At 50.4% G+C, this 21,379-nt stretch overlaps 2 protein-coding genes and 1 long non-coding RNA gene across 6 annotated transcripts in view; 2 read left to right on the top strand and 1 right to left on the bottom strand.

Moving 5' to 3' along the window:
* SCAMP5 (secretory carrier membrane protein 5) overlaps positions 1–8,946 on the bottom strand; it is a 36,659-nt gene extending 27,713 nt beyond the window's left edge. Inside the window, exon 1 of one of the 2 annotated variants that reach the window (XM_027572072.2) lies at positions 8,710–8,946. The gene's annotated coding sequence lies outside the window, so the exon portion shown is untranslated. Of the gene's footprint in view, positions 1–7,837; positions 7,890–8,709 lie in introns of those variants that run through there. The other variant, XM_027572073.2, reaches the window with a different exon arrangement.
* LOC113910183 lies at positions 384–6,089 on the top strand. Its single transcript, XR_003515946.1, has 3 exons — positions 384–610; positions 4,511–4,665; positions 5,918–6,089. It is a non-coding gene; the product is annotated as an uncharacterized LOC113910183 (long non-coding RNA).
* A 453-nt stretch (positions 8,947–9,399) lies between the features above and the next one.
* Positions 9,400–15,353, top strand: RPP25 (ribonuclease P and MRP subunit p25). Of its 3 annotated transcripts, none has more exons than XM_027571962.2 (2): positions 9,400–11,748; positions 15,031–15,353. In XM_027571962.2, the coding sequence occupies exon 1, from the start codon at positions 9,642–9,644 to the stop codon at positions 10,239–10,241; it is 600 nt and encodes a 199-aa protein (XP_027427763.1). In that variant the 5' UTR covers positions 9,400–9,641; the 3' UTR covers positions 10,242–11,748; positions 15,031–15,353. The 3 variants fall into 3 exon arrangements, with proteins under 3 accessions (XP_027427763.1, XP_027427761.1, XP_027427762.1); XM_027571960.2 differs by having other exon boundaries at positions 12,104–15,353; XM_027571961.2 differs by having other exon boundaries at positions 9,400–12,403.
* Positions 15,354–21,379: the final 6,026 nt, after the last annotated feature.

Here is a 21,379-nt window from a genome sequence, read left to right as displayed (position 1 = left end):
GAGGAAGCTGGTGAGGCTTGAATGGAAGCACTGAGAAGAGTGAGAGATGAGGCCAGAGAAGGGAGGGGTGCTCAGATTCTGGGTATACTTTCAAGGGGTAGTGATAATTTCACTGAATCCATGTCTCTCTTTGAGGCTGCAGCAGGTTATATTCCCCAAATATGGTCACAGCAATATTTCTAGCCCCACATGCTCTCCCAGAATGTTGCCATTCCCCATCAAGAAGTGTACTTCCTTTCCCCTTGAACTTGGGCAAGGGCTTAGTGACTTCCTTGATAAACAGAATGTGGCGGAAGTGACACTGTGACACCCAAGGCTAGGTCATAAAGCATAATCTGGTTTATGCCTGGTTCTCTCTCTGTCATTGGGTGCTCACCCTGGAATCCAGTCACCATGCTGTGAGGATGCCCAAACTAATCCAAGCAGAAAGACCACATGGAGAGGGCCATATGGAGATCTGAGGCTTTCAGCTGACAGCCAGCAAGAACCAAGAGACAAGCAAGTGAATAAACTTTCAGTCCCCAGCCTTCAAGTTCTCCAGCTTGTCTCATGGAAAAAGAGACAAGCCATCCTCGAAATGCCCTGCTTAAATTCCGAACCTACAGAATCTGTAAGCATAACAAATGATTGTTTTACATTACTGAATTTTGAATAATTTGTTATGCGGCAATTGGTAACTAGAACAGAGTTCTCTTGGCATTCTATGTGACCTTTCCAAAGTACTAATCTAATCAATATAGGCCTGATTAAAATCCTGCAATGATTTATTAGGCTAAAGTCAAAGGTGGTGATCCCACTAAGGCATCAAGAAAGATCTCAGCAATCACTCCGCCTTCTTCCCTCCAGGTTATGACTGGGCAGCTTTGGGGTTCAGGCTGATGGATGGAAGCAGTCCCAAAAGCAAGTTAATAAGAAGGAAGTAATAAAGAGCGCCTGGGTGGCTCAGATGGTTAAGCGTCTGCCTTTGGCTCAGGTCATGATCCCAGAGACCTGGGGTTGATTGAGCCCCGCATCGGGCTCCCTGCTCATCGGGGAGCCTGCTTCTCCCTCTCCTGCTCCCCATGCTTGCGCTCTCTCTCTCTCTGTCAAATAAATAAATAAAATCTTAAAAAAAAAAAAAAAAGGAAGTGATAATAGTCTGGCAGGGGCAGTGCCTAGTTCTTGACGTTCTTCTCCAATGAACAGAGACCACATAAACACAAGAGAAAGCCCAGGGTCTGCTTCCCTGGCTATGCCCCACCCTTTCCTCCTGCCATAAAAAAGTCCTGGTCATAAAGGATTTCCAGGTGAATTCCTTAAAAGTTTCAAGTAGAAACTGCAACCCTAAGCCACCTGAAGATATGTGTGTTTTAAAGCATGACTTAGTTGATGTGGTAGACTATCCATAGAATGGTTACCAACTCTATAAAGACTCCCATGCCTGTATATACAGGTCAGACCTTCCACCAAGAGGTGCAGCTTATTTCCCTCCTACTAGAATCTGGACTGGATATTTATCTTGGTTTGACCAACAGAATGCAGGGGAAGTAATAATGTGTGACTTTAAGACCTAAGCCTTCTGAGGCATTGCAGCCCCCATTTTCATCTTTTGGGGATCAAGTCACTCAAGAAATAAGTTTGTGGAAAAAAGCGCAGCCAGCAGCACCAGCTGTTCCAACCAGCCCAGCTCAAGCACCAGACATGTAAATGGAGCCACCTTGAGTGTTCCTGCCCTAGTCAAGCTCCCAGCTGAATGCAAAGGAGTGACCCCAGCCAACACCATGTGGTATGGAAGAACTGCCCAGCAGAGTCCAGCCAAACTACAGAGGCATTGGAAATAACAAACTATTACTTGTAGCCATGATGTGTTTTTTTGTTGTTGTTTTTTAAAGATTTTATTTATCTGACAGAGAGAACACAAGCATGGGGAGCAGGAGAAGGAGAAGCAGGCTCCCCGCTGAGCAGAGAACCTGATGTGGGGCTCGATCCCAGGACCCCAGGATCATTACCTGAGCCGAAGGCAGACACTTAACCAACTGAGTCACCCAGGCGCTCCCAGCCATGAATTTTTTTTTTTAAGATTCCATTTATTTATTTGACAGAGAGAGACACAGTGAGAGAGGGAACACAAGCAGGGGGAGCGGGAGAGGGAGAAGCAGGCTTCCTGCCGAGCAGGGAGCCCGACGAGGGGCTCGATCCCAGGACCCCGGGATCATGACCCAAGCTGAAGGCAGATGCCTAACGACTGAGCCACCCAGGTGCCCCCAGCCATGACGTTTTAAAGGTGATTTGTTACCCAGCAGTAGGGACCTGAAACAGGTTAACATTTTAAAACATGAAACTGTCATGCAAAACTATGAAATGTTTTAACATGTTTTCTTGAAAACAGCTGGACTTCAGGGCAGAATCTGAAAGGTGTGCATCCCCAACCCACAATGAAGATATGTGGGCACAAAAGACAACTACTGGGGTGCCTGGATGGCTCAGTCAGTTGGGCGTCTGCCTTCAAAACTCAGGTCCTGATCCCAGGGTCCTGGGATCAAGCCTCACATCAGGCTCCTTGCTCAGCAGGAAACCTGCTTCTCCCTCTGCCTGCCGCTCCCCCTGCTTGTGTGCTCTCTCTCTGTGTGTCAAATAAATAAATCTTAAAAAAAAAAAAAAGATAACTACTTCAGAGATCTGCCTCTCTCCATGACTTCTCCTGGAGGCAGGAATGATGGGGGCTCGTGACATCCACTCATAACTCTATTACCTATTCCAAGGCAGGTTCACCAGGAAGATCTTTAATCAGCAAATACACATAATTTCTAGGCAGAGAGAGTCCTCCCAGAAATTCTGCAAACAAAACATGTTCTTTCCCTTGTTGAAATATATACAATTTATCTTCTGGGACAGTATGTACAGTGTACCTTGTGACTTACTTCAGAACAATAGATGGCAGGCACACTTGGTTAACTTCATCTTTTCCTCAAAAGAAGGAAAGACATAATGAATTACCTGGTGGTAACAGGGAATTCTCATGGCCATAAAGGGGATTTGACCAAGTAGCAACCTGAACTGGAAGGAGCCCCAATTCATCCAGCTTGATATGGGGGCTCTGTTCTGGACTGGTAGGATGGGGGATGGGGTGATAGGGGTGTTATGTAAAAAGACCTGTTTCTAGTCTCACCACCATAGAGAGGTAGGGAAGGGGCAATTGCCAGGAAGAGAGGTGATCCAGGGAAGAGAGAACTGTTTCCTGGCTGCTTCCCAGTGCTCCAGGCCCTATGTGGCTCTACAGGAACAAAATGACACAGTTCTTCATAAGCCTGACTCCAACAGGATGTGATGGGAGAAAGACTGTCGCTATATGTAACATTCAGAAAAGCTGATATAGCCACTCCCACTGAAACAAAGCCAAAACTGTTAAATCACACACGAGCAAAATAAAACCACTGGGCCTGCATCCCTGCCTGTCAACAAACAGCTGGGGCCCAACAGCTCTGGTGGCCTCAAGGAGGTTAACATTCTGTTCTGCCTATTTTTTTTTTTTACCCCACCCTCTGTTTGCCCACAAGCTTTATTGCTCAGTAGCTGAATGGGCAAGGGCAAGCTTGTCTCCGAAAAGTGGGAGTGATGATCCAATGGCAGTACTGGGGGGGATAACCAGGAGGTAAGCACTTACATCACCATTTCCATTTAACAGGAGAGGAAACTGAGGCACGGAGCAGTTCCAAAGCTTGACCAAGGGCACAGGTAGCAAGTGGCAGAGCTAGGATGCAAAGTCAGGCCATGGGCTCCAGAGTCCATATTCTTAACCACCCCACTAGCTGCTTCTGGGTGTTGGATGGGCAAGCATTTTATAACTTGTCAAAAAACTCAGGACACCCCTGAAGGATAGTTTTAATTCTGGGAAGGCATAAACTAAGCACTCTGCCCCAGGTCAGAGCAGCCCTGGTGCCCCCTATCCCAGGTAAGCACTGGCAGAGCCGAACTCTACCCTGGAGTCCCAGGACCTTTGTTCCAGATAACTAGAGAGGCCTATAGCTGATGCCTTTCACCCTGCTGCCCCTTCCTCCTCTAGGGGGGCTAGTGCCAGGATTAAGAACAGATTTGGGGTGCACCTGGGTGGCTCAGTTGGTTGAGCATCCAACTCTTGATTCAGCTTACTCATGATCTCAGGGTTGTGAGATTGAGCCCTGCATGGGGCTCGTGCTAAGCATAGTGCCTGCTTAAGATTCTCTCTCTCCCTCTGCACCCCCCAGGCTTGCATGCGTGCTCCTCTCTCTCACTTAAAGAAAAAAAAAAAAAAGAACAGATGCTGAAGACAGGCTATCTGACTTTGGATCTGGCTCTACCTTACTTATGAAATGGGTGGCAGCTATTAAATAGTGTTTGTATGAATGAGTTAGTACATGGTGAGTGCAATGCTTGGCACATAGTAAGTGCTAAGTAAATGCCAGCTATAATTGATAACTATTCCCTCTCCTTATCAGCTCTATACCTTCCTCCCACCCCAAAGTTCTCAAACATCCTGTTTCTTTGGTTTTAGGTCAAATCCCACCTTAGATTTAGAAGTATAATCTTATCTTCTGAGTGCAAAGCTGATCCAAAAGTGGAAGCAATAGGAAATTTCAGGAATCACAGAAGGCTCTTAGAAAGTCTTTTGGGGACCAGAACTCTCCTGGGAACTCTAACTTTGCCCAGGTGAGTAGCTTTTTACTACACCTGTCTCTGGTGTCTGGCCGGAAGATGGGGGGTTGTGGCAACACCCATTTCTTGCGGAGATGGAGGAGGAGCTCTGATGGCTTTTTGCTTCTCCTTCCCCCTCTTACAGTTCTGTCTCCTCACTCATTCTAGGCCCCACATATCCCCTCTCCTCTTCTTCCTCTTGGGACTCAGGTGACTTGGGCTGATGGTAGGAAAGCACTTGAATTTCATGCAAGGTTGCTGGCCCACTGGGTCTACACTGCAAACCCCTATTTTCCATCTCTGGGGCCAGAGCCAGCACAGGAGAAGGAGCCGCCTCAAGGCTGAAGCTTGGCTGGTGTTAGGACTCATGGGCCCTGTCCTGGCTGGCTCCTGGCAAAAGGAGTAACTGGAAGTGAGACATGGTGAGGAGGCTGGGCTGGTGGGGACAGAGATGGGGAGCTAGAATCAGAGCACCTCCCTAGGGCCTGGGACTCAGTCTGCGAGAAGAGATGTCAGGCCTGGGCAGGGACTCCTCCATGACTGAGCTCTTGCTCTCTCCCAGGCCATGTTCCCCCACCAAGCTTCATTGCCTAGCAGTGTTAAATTTACAAGGAGCTCTGATAGCTATAACCCTACTCAGCCTTCAAGAAAGCCCTGTAAATTGGTGACTGCACTTATGCTCAATGACCAAGGACTTGAAAACAATCTTAGAACAGTTGTCATTCATGCAGCTGTTTAGCAAATATTTATTGGCGCTTCTGGGTGGCTCAGTGGGTTAAGCGTCCAGCTCTTGGTTTTAGCTCAGGTCATGATCTCATGATCTTGAGATGGAGCCCTGCTTTGGGCCCTGTGCTCAGGGCGGAGTCTGCTTAGGGATTCTCTGTCTCTGCCCCACTCCCTACCCCCCCACCTCACACCCTAGCATGCATGCTCTCTCTCAAATAAATAATCTTAAAAAACAACAACAACAACAAAAACATTTATTAAGTGCTCTCTGTATGCCAGGAAATAAATTTGGCTTTCCTGATTCAAGGTCTTTCCACATATTTGCTTCAATATGTTGATTCCTGATTGCCTCTCCTCCTAAATTTGCCTCCCAAATACTCCCCTTCTGCTGTGGTTTTGAAATATCTACAAATTTTTTGACACTGCTCCCTTCAAGAAGTAGAACCTAATTCCTCTTCAGAGGAAGATGGACTACAAAATGTATTGTGGCTTCCTGCTCATTTTCTCTTTCTCTCTTTCTCATCACTTGCTCTGGGGGAAGCCCACTGTTATGTCATGAACACATCTATGGAAACATCCAATGTGATAAGGAACTGAGGTCTCTAACCAACATGTGAGTAAGAAGGGGAGCAGATCCGCCAGACCCAGCAGACATCTTGGCTGCACCCTCAGGAAAGGCCCTGAGCTAGAACCACCCTTATAAGCTGCTCTTGGGTCTGTAGCCCTCAGAAACTGTAAGATATGAATTTTTTGTTTCAACCTGCTGACTTTGGGGGATAATTTTTTATGCAGCAATAGATAACCAATATATCTTCCCCACTGTAGGAACCCCTGCTCTCCCCAAAATCAACTCACACTTTTAATAGGCAGCTCAAATCATTTGAGGGACTGGTGCTCCAGCCCAGCCACCCTACCACCTCCTCTGAGAGTGAAAGGAGTCTAAGCTGCCACTAACTAGTCCCTACCATATTGGGAAAACTGCTTTTGCCAAGGCTTTGCCCATTTTCCTTTCCTTTCACTAGCTTTCTTTCCCCCTCACCTCCCTTCAAAATCTTTTAAAATCTCCAATAATATGTGAAAAATATTAGCCAACATTTCCTGAGAATTTGCCAGCCAAGTTTCTAAGACTGCTATGTGTCTCACAACCAGTTTAGGAGACCGGTTCCTATGTCAGCCCCATTTCACAGCTGAGAAAACCAAGGCACAGGAACTAAGTAAATTGCCCAAGGTCACATAGAAGCGAAAAGGCGGTAATGAAGTTCAGGCTCCAAGGTCAGTACCTCATGTACACAGGCTGTTCCAAGGCTCTGTGCTTAATTCTGTATTCAGTAGTTCTTTTCTTAAAGAGGCTCACAAAAACTGGATGCTGCCTCAGAGGTAACAGATGCAGTATGCTCTTTTCTTAAAGATATTTTAAAAATACATTTACATCTACAAACGCACACATATGGAAATAGATCCTCCCCCCACCTGCGCGCCTTAAAAAAAAAAATACTTGTGGCCCTACCCAGCTCTTTTAACAGAAAGCCTTGACTGTCTTTCCACGTTTCTAACCGTCGCGGGGTCTGCGCCACCCAGACGCAAATGTACTTGCCCACCTTCCCAGAGTCGAGCCCTCTACTCCCCTCCCAACCGCGTTCGCCCCTTCTCTGGGGTTCCTAGCCGCCTCCCCGCGTATTCTCCCTTCGCCCCCCTCCTTGTCCCTGTTTGTTCTCTCACCTCGCCCCTCCCCTCCCCCGCGAGTATCCTCGCTCCGTCCCCAATCCTAGCTGCCTGCGCATTTCTCCCTCCTTCCTGCCTCGCCCCGGTACATCACCGCCCACCCGTTTTTTCACCCCCACTAGCCCCTCTTCCGCCCCCGCTTCCTCCCAGCCAATCTCCTCATCCTTACTCACAGTTGCCCCACTCCTCGAACCTTCCCGCCCTCCCTCTACCCCCACTGCCCAGCTGGAGCGCACAGCCGGCAGGCTGGGACGCGCGCTGACAGGGTAATGAATGGCTTCAGCGGTAATTAGCGACCCGGCGGCTAATCACGATGTACATTTACATTTTAAGTGCTGCAGAGGGAGCGGGGAAGGGCAGGGGAGCCGGGAGGGAATTTGGGCCTTTTCCGCGCTCTCCCTTCCCTGGGGAGCGAAGTGAATCCGAGTGTTCTACAGCTGGAGGTAGGAGAAGGGGCGGGAGGGGGGGGGCTTCGAGAGCCAACCCAGGCGGCCGCAGAACAGCCGCGTGCTAACCGGACGCAAACCGGGAGCTCCCAGGCCCCTTCCACCAAATTGCATACCCGGCCTATATCCCTGCCAAGTGAAGGTTCGGCCTAGGCTTGCATACTCCTGCTGGTGGAGAGCTCGCTTCTTCCCTAACCAACCCGTTCTAACGTAGATCCCACCCGCTCCAGGACTTTTTCCCAGGCCTAGCCGAAACTGCTGCCCTTTAAGTCCCACAACTATCTCGGTCTTACGGAATGTGAGGTTCCCTGCGCCCCGCCACGCGCTGCAGTCTTTGTGTTCTCTCAAGGCCGCTGTGCCTCCGCTACTGTGGCTGTTCCTCGTGAGGCCCGCGGGAGCTGGGGCAGAGCCGAAGTCCCGGATCCAAACGGAACAGGACCCCGAGGGCCCCTGAGCCTAGCGTGCGGGCAGGAGATCCCGGACCGAGTCGGTCACTCAGACGTTGGGGCGCAAAGTCCACCAGCTCCTCCCAAAGGGCGGTAATGGGGTTAGCCGGGGTTCTGAACAGCAGGGGCCGAGAGCTAGGACAAACAAGATGCCGAGGAGGCCACAACAGCTGGGAGAAGGGAGAGGGGCACCCCGGCAGCCCCGTCTCAGGACTGGGACCCAGCTCCCCCCAGGCACTGTCAGGCCGCCCGTACTTTCAGGTTTCCCGCGCCCTGCAGCTCTCCCTGCACCTCCCCGCCCCGCCCGGTGCTAGGCACCCCCACCCGGATCACGTCGGCACCGCTCCCTCTGTCAGACCGTGCGCTTGCGCGAGGGGCGTGGAAGGGTGAAGGGCGAAGCCCTAGGGCAGTTCTGGGAGGGTCCACCTCCTTCTAACTTCCCTCCCATCATCAGCCCTTCAACCCCAGCCTCACCCTCACCGTCCACCTCTCTCCGCAGGATGTCCGGGCCACCCTCCCAGTCCGGTGGCGTTCCCAGTAGCTTCATAACGCCCCCGAGGCTTCAATTTACCACCTTCCTCCCTTCTCCCCCTCAGAACCTGCCTTCATCCAGCCTCCTTTTTACCTCACTGGGTCTCAGGGGGCCAAGGCTGACTGACAACGAGTTCCACCTGGGAAGAAGGGGGATCCGCGTTACCAGGGGACAGTGCCTGGCTTACCCTAAAGCATGCAGCTCTAATAGTGGCCACTCCATGGGTGGAGGGAGCTTAACTCCCCTTGGGAAGGGTTCTCCTTGTTCTCTTTCCATTCGCCTCAGGGACAGCCTGGCCCAGGAGTGTACGGGGGTCCGGGAGCCTCCAGCTCCGGTCAGGCGCGGCGAGCTGAGGCCTCAGTCTCCCGCCGCCCTGCGAGGACCACGCCGCGACGTAGTCGTCCGAGGGCAGCGCGGAGCGCAGCGGCAGCCAGCGCCTCCGCACTCTGCTGACCGTGCACAGGCTGTCCTTGAGGCGAGAAGAGCGGCTCGGGCGCGGGAGGGACGGAGTGGGAGGGTTCCCCTGAGGAGTGAGGGAAAGAGGCTCCAGCAGGCCTCTCGGAAAGCCCTCCTTGGGAGGGGACAAGGGGCGGCCTTCCGTTGGAACGCGCAAGGGCTCGAGGACCCGGCTTGAAGCGGCTTTTGCATCGCAAACACAGTTTTTATTTAGGTCGCCCGTTTATGAGGATTGGCTCAGGGACGGCAGATAGCAATTAAGGAGGAACTTCTCCCGGCAGGTCACCCCCTGTGCGCACCGCTCCCTTGCCCCTGTGTCTAGACTCGGGACTGGATCCTGTAGGCGGCCGAAGGCAGGGCGCGGGCGGGCCGAGCCGAGTTAGGGGCGGAGCCTGGCGGTAGGGGCGGGGGCTCCCAGGCTCCCAGGCGGGGCCTCCGCTAAAGGCGCGGAGCACCCGGCGCCGAGAGCGCTGCGTAGAGCAGCGCCCACTGGAGTGAAGTCGGAGCGGAGGATCGCGCCGTCCCAGCCCGCCAGCGTCCACGCCGCTCCCGCACCCTTACCCCTGCCCGCCCTTGCCAGGCGCGACCGGCGGCCATGCAGCCCCAGGGCTAAGGCGGCCCCATGCGAAGCCCGCGTCCCCGCGGGCCGGGCAACGACGGCGCATGGAGAACTTCCGTAAGGTGCGCTCGGAGGAGGCGCCGGTGGGGGGTGGGGCCGAGGGGGGCGGCCCGGGCTCCAGTCCCTTCGCGGACCTTGCGCCGGGCGCCGTGCACATGCGAGTCAAAGAGGGCAGCAAGATCCGGAACCTGCTGGCTTTCGCTACCGCCAGCATGGCGCAGCCAGCCACGCGCGCCATCGTCTTCAGCGGCTGCGGTCGGGCCACCACCAAAACCGTCACGTGCGCGGAGATCCTCAAGCGCCGCCTGGCGGGCCTGCATCAGGTCACGCGGCTGCGCTACCGGAGCGTGCGCGAAGTGTGGCAGAGCCTACCGCCTGGGCCCACACCGGGTCAGAAGCCTGGCGAGCCGGCCGCCAGTCTCAGTGTACTTAAGAACGTGCCCAGCCTCGCCATCCTACTTTCCAAGGATGCACTGGATCCGTGCCAACCCGGTTACCAGCCCCCGAACTCCCATCCTGGACCCTCGTCCCAGCCAACTGCACCGACATCCAAGAGGAGCCTAGGGGAACCCGCGACTGGAGAAGGCTCTGCGAAGCGGTTACAGCCTGGGCCAAGCGCTGCGGAAGAGGAGCGGATGGCCTGAGAGCTCGTGGGTCTGGGCCACGTAGACGCTCTGGATCTCACCCCCGGCGCCTCGACCTTGAGACACATCTCCAGCCTTTCACGCCTCGGTGCTCTGGACATAGCTCCTCAGATGGTCAGCATGGACCCCAACGCAACAAGAGAGTGACCCCAGGGAAGCTTCATTCCACCACTTGTGTTGCCTGAAGACGCAGAACTCCACCTTCAGCTTTTCTGAGCCATACTGGAACCTTCTTCAGGGAGGGAGTGGTTGGCAGTAGGACTCTTGAGCCTTGCTCAGGACCCCCAAGGGTTAAAGGCATCCAGTGTTCATGAGGGGAGCACCTCCCCCCCAGTGTGTAACCAGAGGAGAGCTCCTGGAATCACCTCCACTATTGGCGGCTGAGGGCAAGGGGTGAGAAACAGACTGCTTGAAGGCAAGGGAGTCTGAGTTGGGGAGGGGGCTGTTCTATTCTGCCTCTCACCCCGGGAGACCACTTCCTTTCTAGTTTTCCTTATCGTGCTGTTAAGGAGCATCCTGAGATCATGGTGCAGGGACAGTCCCTTCCGCACTGGCCCAGAAGGAGAGACCCAGAACGCTCTTTGCCTTCTCCCCTGAGTCTCAGAGCTGGAGTCCTGCTTCCAGTAAAACACACAAAAATGGCTCTGGCCCCAGGTTTCTTCCTTAGCACTTAACCTATGTGGAAACTGCTTTGGCCTGCCCCCTTGTGTCTCAGTCCCCTCCAGCCTGGAGTCCTTGGCCTTTGGAATCTTCAGGGTCAGGCACAGAGACCGGACAGCTTCCAACTGGAACCAGAGGCACATTGCCCAGTCCCTGGCTTCTCCCTCTCCCAGCCTTCCCTGTCTGGCTCTGGCCTCAGGGGCTTGTGGCCAGAGGGGGCCTTTGTCCCCTGGTGCATTACCACTGAGGGAAAGGGAGGAGCACATTGCTTTTCTGGGAGGGAAGGAAGGCATGCACCAATGAACTCTCCTGGGGGTCACTGCCAAGGGAGGCACACCCCACTGGGCTCCCTAAACCTGCAGCCTCCTGCCAATTGACAGCCGTATCCAGAAAGCTGGCACAAAACCCCTCACCATCCATAGGATCTCCCCTTCACTGCTCTCTCTCTCTCAGAAAGGACAGCACACCCTTGGGAGAGGGGGAGGAGAGAGATTGAGCACAAATCCACTGCTGGAAATTACTATTCAGCAGAGAAGCTGGAACTTGGGCTGTGAATCACTGCAGGCTCTCTGATAAGCTGCAGCCTCCGGCCCTGCACAGCTGTCTGTTGAGAGATAACAGCCTCATAAGCCTCTTTGTCCAAGTCAGCTGGGGCTGGGGGTGGGGGAGGAGTGCTGTGTGCTAGAAGGACTCTAGCGGGTAAGGGTGGGGGGGAGCCAGGGGGGCACCTAGCCCCAGGATCTCACCCTACCACGTGCAACTCAACAGCACCTCTGAAAGGAGATGGGAAAGAATGTAAGTCACTTTGCTAGCAGAACCCTGAAATAAATCCTTCCAGCGACAAGAGGTGAGTTTCGGCAGCTGACAGGAGGGGCTCTTTAGGGAGTTCTCCCCTACCCATATCCCCTTGAGCTTTGGATTAGTGAGCCCTGTCATCCAGACTCTGGCACTGTTTGCCCTCCCCAGTTTCTTGTTCTTGATGAGTCCCTGCGAAGGGCCAAGGGGTTTATGTGTGCTTGTCCGACTCTCACAGGTGGTCCAAGAAGGTTGGAAAAAATGCACTATCCTTTTTTTTTTAAAAAAAATATTTTATTTATTTAACAGAGAGAGACCGTGAGAGAGGAAACACGAGCAGGGGGAGTGGGAGAGGGAGAAGCAGGCTTCCTGCGGAGCAGGGAGCCTGATGCGGGTCTCGATTCCAGAACCCCAGGATCATGACCTGAGCCGAAGGCAGACGCTTAATGACTGTGCCACCCAGGCGCCAGAAAAACGCACTATCCTGACAGCTAAGGTGCCCTGGATTGGTCCTGGGCTTGTGCATCTGAAGCAAATGATAAAACTCGGAAGAGGTCCTGCATGGTAGATGCTTACAGAAGACATCTTGGTTCTGGAAAAGGGCCAACTTTCCAGAACCAGGATCTGAAGTCCTGATTGCCCTGTCAGCAGGACCATGCAAGCAGCAGCTTGTCAGGGGAGGCTGCAGAGGCTTTCTTTTCTTGATGGTAGGGAACAGATTAAGTCCCTTTCCTGCCTAGAAATTGATCCTGCAGTATGGGGAGGAGAAGGGCTTGTTTCCCCACCTTCAGAGCATTAACCTGCCCTGATGGGCTGAGCTTCCACCTCCCATGCCAGAAGGCAGGTTATGAAACACTTTCCTTTCTGCACCCCCACTTCACCCCAACAGGTTGAGTGCCCAGGTTTTTGATAGGTGCTCATGGTGCCAGTGGAATCCAGCACCCATGAGCACCCTACCCTTGCCTTACTGATCCTCTGGCCCTACTGACCCAGGAGCAGGCTCCAAAGGAAGGTGACCAATATCCCTATCCACCCCCACCCCCAAGACTGAGGTGGGAACCTGAGATGTGTTGGAATAAGTGAGGTGGGGGGGTGGCTACAGGAGCACCTCAGAGATGGCTCACTGACTACGGGCAGAATGGGAGGGAGCAGAAGCTGCTCTGTGAGACCCCATCATTCCAATAGTGACCTCTATCCAAGAGCTTTCTGGGCCCTGTCTTGGGGCACTTGCAGGCTAGGGGTGGCAGTGAAGGCTCACACTCACAAAATTGTCAGGTCACACGATCAAAATCCATTTGGGAATATAAATGTATATATAATCCAAGGCCGGAGCTCGTGGTCAGATGGGCAGTGGATCTCTAGCAGGGCCGTTGTTGTTGTGCCAGATCCTAGTCTAGGCACACGGTGGGGCGGGGTGGTGGGGGGTGGGAGATCACAGTAGAATCGGACATTGTTCCTGCTCAAGGATGTCCCAGTTAGTGGCAAGAAAGTAAAGAAAGTTACAACACAATGCAATGATAGTGGGAGAAGGTGAGAGCTCTGAGAAGGGGCACTTAATGCACCCAGAGGTGCTGATGGAGGTGGTTCCCCGAGGATCAGAAGCCAGCAGAACAGGACTGGACAGGCAGTTCCCGGCAGAGCGCAGAGAGGTGTTGCTGTGCCTGGTGTTGCAGCAGCCATAAGCATCTGAAGGATACCTGGCGAGAGGCAGGTGGGGCTGGAGTACCCTGTTGGAGCCAGGTCCTGGAAGCCTCCCTGAAGTAAGTGGGAGGCCGGTGGGAGCCAGGGAGTGCCCCAGTCTGATTGGCATCTGTAAGTGTGTAAGTGGGTGGTGGATTGGAAGGGGCCTGAGTGGATCCCCGAGGATACAAGGAGGTAAGAGATGGTGTTACAGGATTTCTTTTTCTTCAGTGCGGTGGTTCTTGGTCACGCCACTTTGAAGAATGAAGAGGTAGATCAGGCAGAGTGGTGGGCAGAAAAGCAGCTTTATTGAGAGACAGTACAAAGCTCCCAAAGAGGGACAGGACCCAAGAGAGTTGCCACTGGAGTTTCTAAGTCTAGGGGGTTTTATGGGCTTGTTAGCGGGGGCTGTTTTCATCTGATGAACCTTCCCTGCGCCTGTCATCCAATCAGGTTTTTGTCATCTACCTATCACATGGGAAAGGGTGGAGGGCTCCTTCCAGGGTGGTGTAAGATCCTTTCAAGGATGGTTTCCTCTTGGGGGGCAGGGGGCTTGTCCCTGCCTACCTGCCTTCCAACTATCCTTCATCAATGGGACCATGGAACTGTGGTAGTAGGGAGGGAGATGGAGACAGATTTGAGAGCCACCCAGGCTAGGTAGGATTTCACTGCCATTACAGCCAGATCAGAGTGGGGCTTCTCCTTGCGGCATTAACCCTACCTGGCCAGGGCTTGGCTTGCTTTCTTGGCATCCCAGGGGACATGCTATGTAAGGGCCAAACAATAAAGCCTTGGGAGGGGAGGAGGTCCACAGTTTCAAATTGGTAAAAGCTTTAGAAGCTGTTGTCCATTGGCTATGAATCTGCCAGGCATGTTCACTGCACAGTAGGGAAAAAACCTGAGTAAGATACTCTCCCACCCTTATCCCTTAACAGGAACCTCCTCACCCCGCCATCTCCCAGCCTCTACCCCATTAATCCTGCACTTTGGGCTGTTGCTATGCCCACACTGCTAGGGATGCTCTAGTCCCCTCTATTTCACTGAGATGTTGCAACACCTCCAGGTCTCCCAAGAGAAGGATAATTGATAAAAGCAAGGGAGGGAGGGAAAGGGAAAGGAGGAAGGGAGGGAAGGAGAAAATATAGCCACGGGAGGGTCTCCTTGGTGACACCAGGTTTCTTCCTGGAGCACAGATCTTAGTTTGTAATTGTGCCCTCATTAGTGTGGTCCTCTGGTTGTCAGTCACCCCAATAACGAGAAGCTGTGATTGAATGGATCCTGCCTGCCTTGCTCCCCACCCAGCTCTTGGCACATAGGAAGCCCACAGAGCTGTTGACTGAATGAATAAAGTCTGGTTGAGCCAGATTTATGAACTATTCTGATGCCACATCAAAGTCCTTAACTGTGAAGGATGGTGGCCAAATCTTCCCCTGTGTCCACCAAGCTTCTCTTCCCATCTAGGCCTTAGGTTCTACCTGCTTTTAGAAAGGAAGCACCACCATAGTGATTGGATTTGTATGTCCAGCATGAGGATTCGGGTTTTGTGTCACACCTGCTGATTATCATAGATATTGTGGGTTGAAGTGTGTCCCCCCAAAAGGTATGTTGAAGCCCTAACTCTGGTACCTGTGAATGTGACCTTATTTTGAAACAGGATCTTTGCAGATGTAATTAATATGTAAGAAGAGGTCATACTGAAGTAGGGTAGGTCCTTAACCTAGTATGACTGGTGTCCTTAAAAAAGAGAAGACAAGACACACAGAAGAACAACACAGGAGGATGGAGACAGAGATTGGAGTTACGGGCTGCGAACCAAGGAATGCCAAGGATTGCCAGCAAACAATAGAAGCTAAGAAAAATGCATGGAACAGATTCTTCCCTAGATCCTTCAGAGAGAACATGGTCCTGCTGGTATCTTGATTTTCGATTTCAAACTTCCAGACCTGTGAGAAAATAAATTTCTGTTGTTTTAAGTCACCCAGCCTGTGGTATTTTGTTACAACACCTGAATCAAATACAATATGTATTCTCACCACGTTCAGTGGAAACAAGGAAGAGGAATGTAGGGTGTTTGCCAAGGTCCTTGTTACCAGAATTTCCAGTCCTACATTGTGAGAGGCTCCCTACTCTGCAGGTCTGTGCTACCAAATACAATGCCTGGGGTCATATTGAACATATAGACTTTGGAGAAAGTCAAGCTGTGATTTGGGACAAGTTAATTCTTCTTTGAGCCTCAGCTTTTTCATCTGCAAAATGGGCCAGATTACTGTGGGATAAAGGATATAATATCTTGCTTCCCGACCGTGGTTCATCAGCAGAATCAACCTAGGACACTTGTTAAAAATACAGATTGCCTGGGCTGAGCTCCAAACCAACAGGATCAGAATCTCCTAAGAAGGACCTGGAAATAGGTATTTTAATAAGATCCTCATATGGGGGCACCTGGGTGGCTCAGTCTGTTACGTGTCTGCCTTTGACTCAGGTCATGATCCTAGGGTGCTGGGATTGAGCCCCACATCAAGGAGCCTGCTTCTGTTCTCTGTCAAATAAATAAAATCTTTTTAAAATAAAAAAAAAAGATCCTCATGATTTTTTTTGTTTAAAGATTTTATTTTAAGAATATTAAATATTAAGATTAAGGGGGGGATGAGCTGGGGGAGGGGCAGAGGGAGAAGAAGGCTCCCCACTGATCAGGGAGCCCAACACTGGTCTGGATTCCAGTACCCCAGGATCATGACCTGAGCCAAAGGCTGCTGCTTTAACTGACTGAGCCACCCAGGCGCCCCTAGATCTTCATATGATTTTTGATAGTTAATCAGGGTTGACTATTCCCTGAGCTAAAATATAGAGAACAGCACTCAGACTGGTAGAAGAGACATAAAATTAAATCCCCTTCTCTTTCCCTTCAGCCAACTTGAACCCTTTTCTGGAGAGAAAACTTAACTGTTAAAGAACTGTCGTGAGCTGCCCCTTAGAGGTGGTTCTGGGAGAGAGAGACTGGGCTCCAGGAGCTGGGAGGCGGAGGGGGATAGGCAGCTAATAGACAAAGAGCACAGAGTTTCCCTGCCCTGGGCCTGTTTCCAGAAAGGAAACTGAGGGTGTGGGTTCCAGCTCAATCAGCTACAAAGACTTCGCTTTCTTTCTTTAAAAAAAAAAAAAAAAAAAAGGTATAACGATGTGGAAAAACTGCAACCAGCATTATGTTGCTGGCAGGAATGCAAAGTGGTAGAGGCTGCCTTGGAATAATTTGGCGATTCTTCAAACAGTTAAACATAGAGTTACCATTTGGCCCATATGATACTCCTACAGGTATACCCAAAAGAACTGAAAACATACGTCCATACAAAAACATGTACACAATGTTCATAGCAGCTTTATTCCTAACAGCCAAAACATGGAAACAACTCAAATGTCCATAAACTGATGAATGGGTAAACAAAATGTGATATATCCATATAATGGAGTATAAGTCTGCCATAAAAAAGAATGAGGTACTGATTCATGCTACAACATGGATGAACCTTGAAAATATTATGCTAAGTGAAAGATACCAGACAAAAAAAACACATATTGTATGATTCTATTTACATGACATGTCCGGAATAGGCAAATCCACAGAGACAGAAGGTAGATTAGTGGTTGTTTAGGATAGGGTTGGTGGGTGCCATTGGGTAGAGAGACTCTTTCTGGGGTGATGAAAATGTGCTGGAATTAGTGATAGTGACTACACATCAGAGTGAATATATTACAACTGAGCTGTGCACTTCAAAAGGGGGGGATCTTATAGTATGTAAGTCATATCTCAATAAAATTTATATCAATGATTTTCTAATTAAAAAGTAATATTTTGGGGGGGGACTGGGTGGCTCAGTCGTTAGGTGTCTACCTTCAGTTCAAGTCATGATCCCAGAGTCCTGGGATCGAGCCCCACATCGGGCTCTCTGCTCAGCGGGAAGCCTGCTTCTCCCTCTCTCACTCCCCCCACCTGTGTTCCCTCTCTCACTGTCTCTCTCTGTCAAATAAATAAATAAAATCTTTAAAAAAAAAAAAAAGAAATATTTTAGGAAATTACTTACTAGAAATAAGTAACTACACTGTGAAAAAAGACCATTAAAGCCTCCTAATGGGGATGACTGGGTGGCTCAGTTGGTTAAGCATCTGCCTTCGGCTCAAGTCATGATCCCCGGGTCCTGGGATTGAGTTCCACATCAGGTTCCTTGCTCAGTGGGGAGTCTGCTTCTCCCTTTGCCTGCCACTCCCCCTGCTTGTGCTCTGTCTCTTTCTCTCTCTGACAAATAAATAAAATCTAAATAAATAAATAAATAAAGCAAGCCTCCTAATGGTAGCCCTACAGGATTACTTTTGAAGGCTGCTTCCTTCTACCACCCCTTCTCCCTGATTCTCAGGCAACCAAGGTGGTGTATTTATCCACATCACCTCCATGCCTTGTCCCCCGTATCACAAGCTGCTCTGCCCAGGGAAAAGAACTATAATTTTACAACAGCAAAATACTTTTTTAAAAAAATATTTTATTGAAGAGAGAGAGAGTGAGAGAGAGAGAGCACAAGCAGGGGGAGGAGCAGAGGGAGAGGGAGAAGCAGGCTCCCCGTGGAGCAAGGAGCCTCATGTGGGGCTCAATCCCAGGACCTTGGGATCATGACCTGAGCTGAAGGCAGATGCTTAACCAACTAAGCCACCCAGGTGCCCCAGGAAAATGCTTTTTCTGGTCACCATTTATTGAGCCCTAACCGTGTGCCTGCCAGGACCATGTTTTCCATGCACTACATGGACTCTTATGAAATCTGCCCTATAACCTATTGGGTAGGTTCCATTATTATTCTCATTTTATAGATGAGGAAAGTGGCTCAAGAAAGTGAAGTAACCTAAGGGTATGTGGCAGAGCGATAATTTAGTAGCAGCAAGAACGTCATTCTCTCAGGTGCCTTCTCTCATTCACCCCTATCCCCCTAGCAGTGGAATCATTACTGGAGATGCTCAAGGAGGGCCTGAGGAAAGGAAGGTAATGTAGGATCAGTCAGACTACTGGCCTCAAGGGCGAATTCAGCCTGGACAGGCAGCATTCACTTTTTCCCAGTACACACTTCATTCCCACTGGAGAAAATAAGAGCTTTTCTGGACTGTGATCTTCCCTTTACTAGAAATTCCCAGGGTGGAACAGTGTCTTTATCCTCACAAGTTCCTCGGTACCATCATTTGTCCCCTCTGCACACATCAGAAGGGCCTCATTACAGCTCTTCCAGGATGAAGGCTCTGGGCTGCAGCAGAAGCTGATGGGCACATCAGTTGGTGGCTATGACATCCCTAAGGCATCAGAAGCCCGGGAGCTGCTCCTCCAGAGGGACAGAAAAGGATTTCAGGGCAGACGATGATAGGAAGGGACCAAAGACCCTGATGGCCTTGGGCAAGAGCCAGGATGTCTAGCCTCAACCATTCTGGGAAGGAGGACCCACCAGAAGCAACAGAATGGACTGGGGTCTGGGGGCCCAGCTGGGGGCAAACTTGGGAAGGAGCAGCCCCCCCCCCACCTAAGTGGTGTGGTAGGTTGAATTCAAAGACAGCCCCTAAGATTCGTCCCTGCTGGTGTACATACCTTGTATAATTGGGGTAGAATCTGTGAATCTGATGGGATATCATTTCCAAAATGAGGCTACTTGGGCGCCTGGGTGGCTCAGATGGTTGAGCGTCTGCCTTCGGCTCAGGTCATGATCCTGGAGTCCTGGGATCGAGTCCCGCATCGGGCTCCCTGCTCCTTGGGAGCCTGCTTCTCCCTCTGCTTCTCTCTCTCTCTCTCTCTCTCCCTCCCTTTCTCTCTCCGTCTCTCATGAATAAATAAAATCTTAAAAAAAAAAATGAGGCTACTTACCTGTTTACTTTGAGTTAATCAAAAGAAAGGTTTCCCTGGATGTGCCTGACCTAATCAGATGAGGTCTTTAAAAGAGGTAAGCTGGGGTGCCTGGGTGGCTCAGTCGTTAAGCGTCTGCCTTCAGCTCAAGTCATGATCCCAGGGTCCTGGGATCGAGCCCCGCATCGGGCTCCCTGCTCAGTGGGAAGCCTGCTTCTCCCACTCCCACTCCCCCTGCTTGTGTTCCCTCTCTTGCTGTGTCTCTCTCTGTCAAATAAATAAATAAAATCTTAAAAAAATAAAAATAAAAAAAATAAAAGAGGCAAGCTGAGGTACTGTGGGAGGGCCTATGGAGGGGCCCATGTGGTAAGAGCTGAGTGGCTCTTGGCTAACAGCAAAAAAAAAAAAAAGGTCTCTCAGTCCCACAACTGTGAAGAACTGAATTCTGTCGACCACCTGAACAAGCAAGGGAGAGGACTCTGATTTCTAGATGAGACCTCAGACCTGACTGACACCTTGATTTCAGTCTTGTGAAACCCTGAACAGAGAACCAATCATGCCATGCCTGGACTTCTGACCTACAGAAATTGGGAAATAATAGATGGGAATTGTTTTAAACTGCTTAGTTTGTGGTAACTTGTTATGCAGCAATAGAAAACGAATACCGGTGATGAGTGCTGAGAACTGCCCCCAAGGTAGCAGGGGCTTTGGAATTCACTGAGAAGCTATCTAAGCCTACCTTTGGGGGTGGTGGGGCAAACACCCACAATTTCTGGAATCACACAAACCTGGTCTCAAATCTAAGAATCTATTAGCTGTGTGATAGTGCCCTTTGAGTCTATTCCTTTATCTATAAAACAGGGATAAATACTTCTCTCACAAGGCTGTTAATGAGGCTTAGATGGGATAATAGTTTGCAGGGGCGCCTGGCTGGCTCAGTCGGTAGAGCATGTGACTTTTTTTATTAATATGTATTATTTGTTTCAGGGTTACAGGTCTGTGATTCATCAGTCTTACACAATTCACAGTGCTCACCATAGCACATACCCCCCCAATATCCATCACCCAGCCACCTCATCCCACCCACCTCCCTCCACTCCAGCAACCCTGTTTGTGTCCTGAGATTAAGAGTCTTTTATGGTTTGTCTCCTTCTCTGGTTTTGTCTTGTTTAATTTTTCTCTCCCTTCCCATATGATCCTCTGCCTTATTTCTCAAATTCCACATGTCAGTGAGATCATATAATTGTCTTTCTCTGATTGACTTATTTTGCTTAGCATAATACCCTCTAGTTCCATCCACGTCATTGCAAATGGCAAGATTTCATTTTTTGATGGCTGCATAATATTCCATGGTGTGTGTGTGTGTGTGTGTGTGTGTGTGTGTGTGTGTGTGTGTGTGTGTACACCACATCTTCTTTTTCCATTTATCTGTTGATGGACATCTAGGCTCTTTCCATAGTTTGGCTATTGTGGACATCAGCATGTGACTCTTGATCTTGGAGTTGTAGGTTTGAGCCCCACGTTGGTGGTAGGATTTATTTTAAAAAATATAAATAAAAAAAGTTTGCAGCATGCAGTGACACATAACAAATTATAGCCCTAATTGTATTAAATAACACTCTAGTAGCCAATCCAAAGAACTGGAGGCAAAGTGGAGAGACCGGTTGGGATTCAGGTGCAATATACCCCATCCAGTACTTTCTTAATTATGGGAGCCCTGACCTCATCCTGAGCTTCCAGCTCTTGATTTGATGAATGCTAATTGAAATGTAATGAGATTAAAGCTTCTCCAAGTGTCCTTTGGTTTGGCTGGTGGGAGAAGGTGAGAGCAGGTGCTTTGAAAAGAAAAGCTTTTTTACCCTTTTGCCAGCCAGGTTCATACTCCTAAAGCCACACTGCTAGGGAGGGAAAAGAGAAAGGCAGATGCTCACACCCAGGAGAAAGGGCCTAGAGTGAGGAAGAGGAGCCTGAATGTCCATTTTTTCTTTCCTCAGTGAGTCCAGGGATAGAGAGTGGATACCAAGACAAGAGACTGTCTCATTAACTCCGGGTAGCAGCGTGGTAATTCAGGACTGGGGAAGTGGCCCCACTGCCCAGGAGCTCAAAATCAGGATGTAGTTAATAAGGCCAGATTAGATGT

The sequence above is a fragment of the Zalophus californianus genome, chromosome 6, assembly GCF_009762305.2.
Source record: "Zalophus californianus isolate mZalCal1 chromosome 6, mZalCal1.pri.v2, whole genome shotgun sequence".
In the NCBI taxonomy this organism is placed as follows: domain Eukaryota; kingdom Metazoa; phylum Chordata; class Mammalia; order Carnivora; family Otariidae; genus Zalophus; species Zalophus californianus.
The sequence above is the reverse complement of the archived record's forward strand: the minus strand, read 5'-3'. Positions and strand labels throughout refer to the sequence as shown.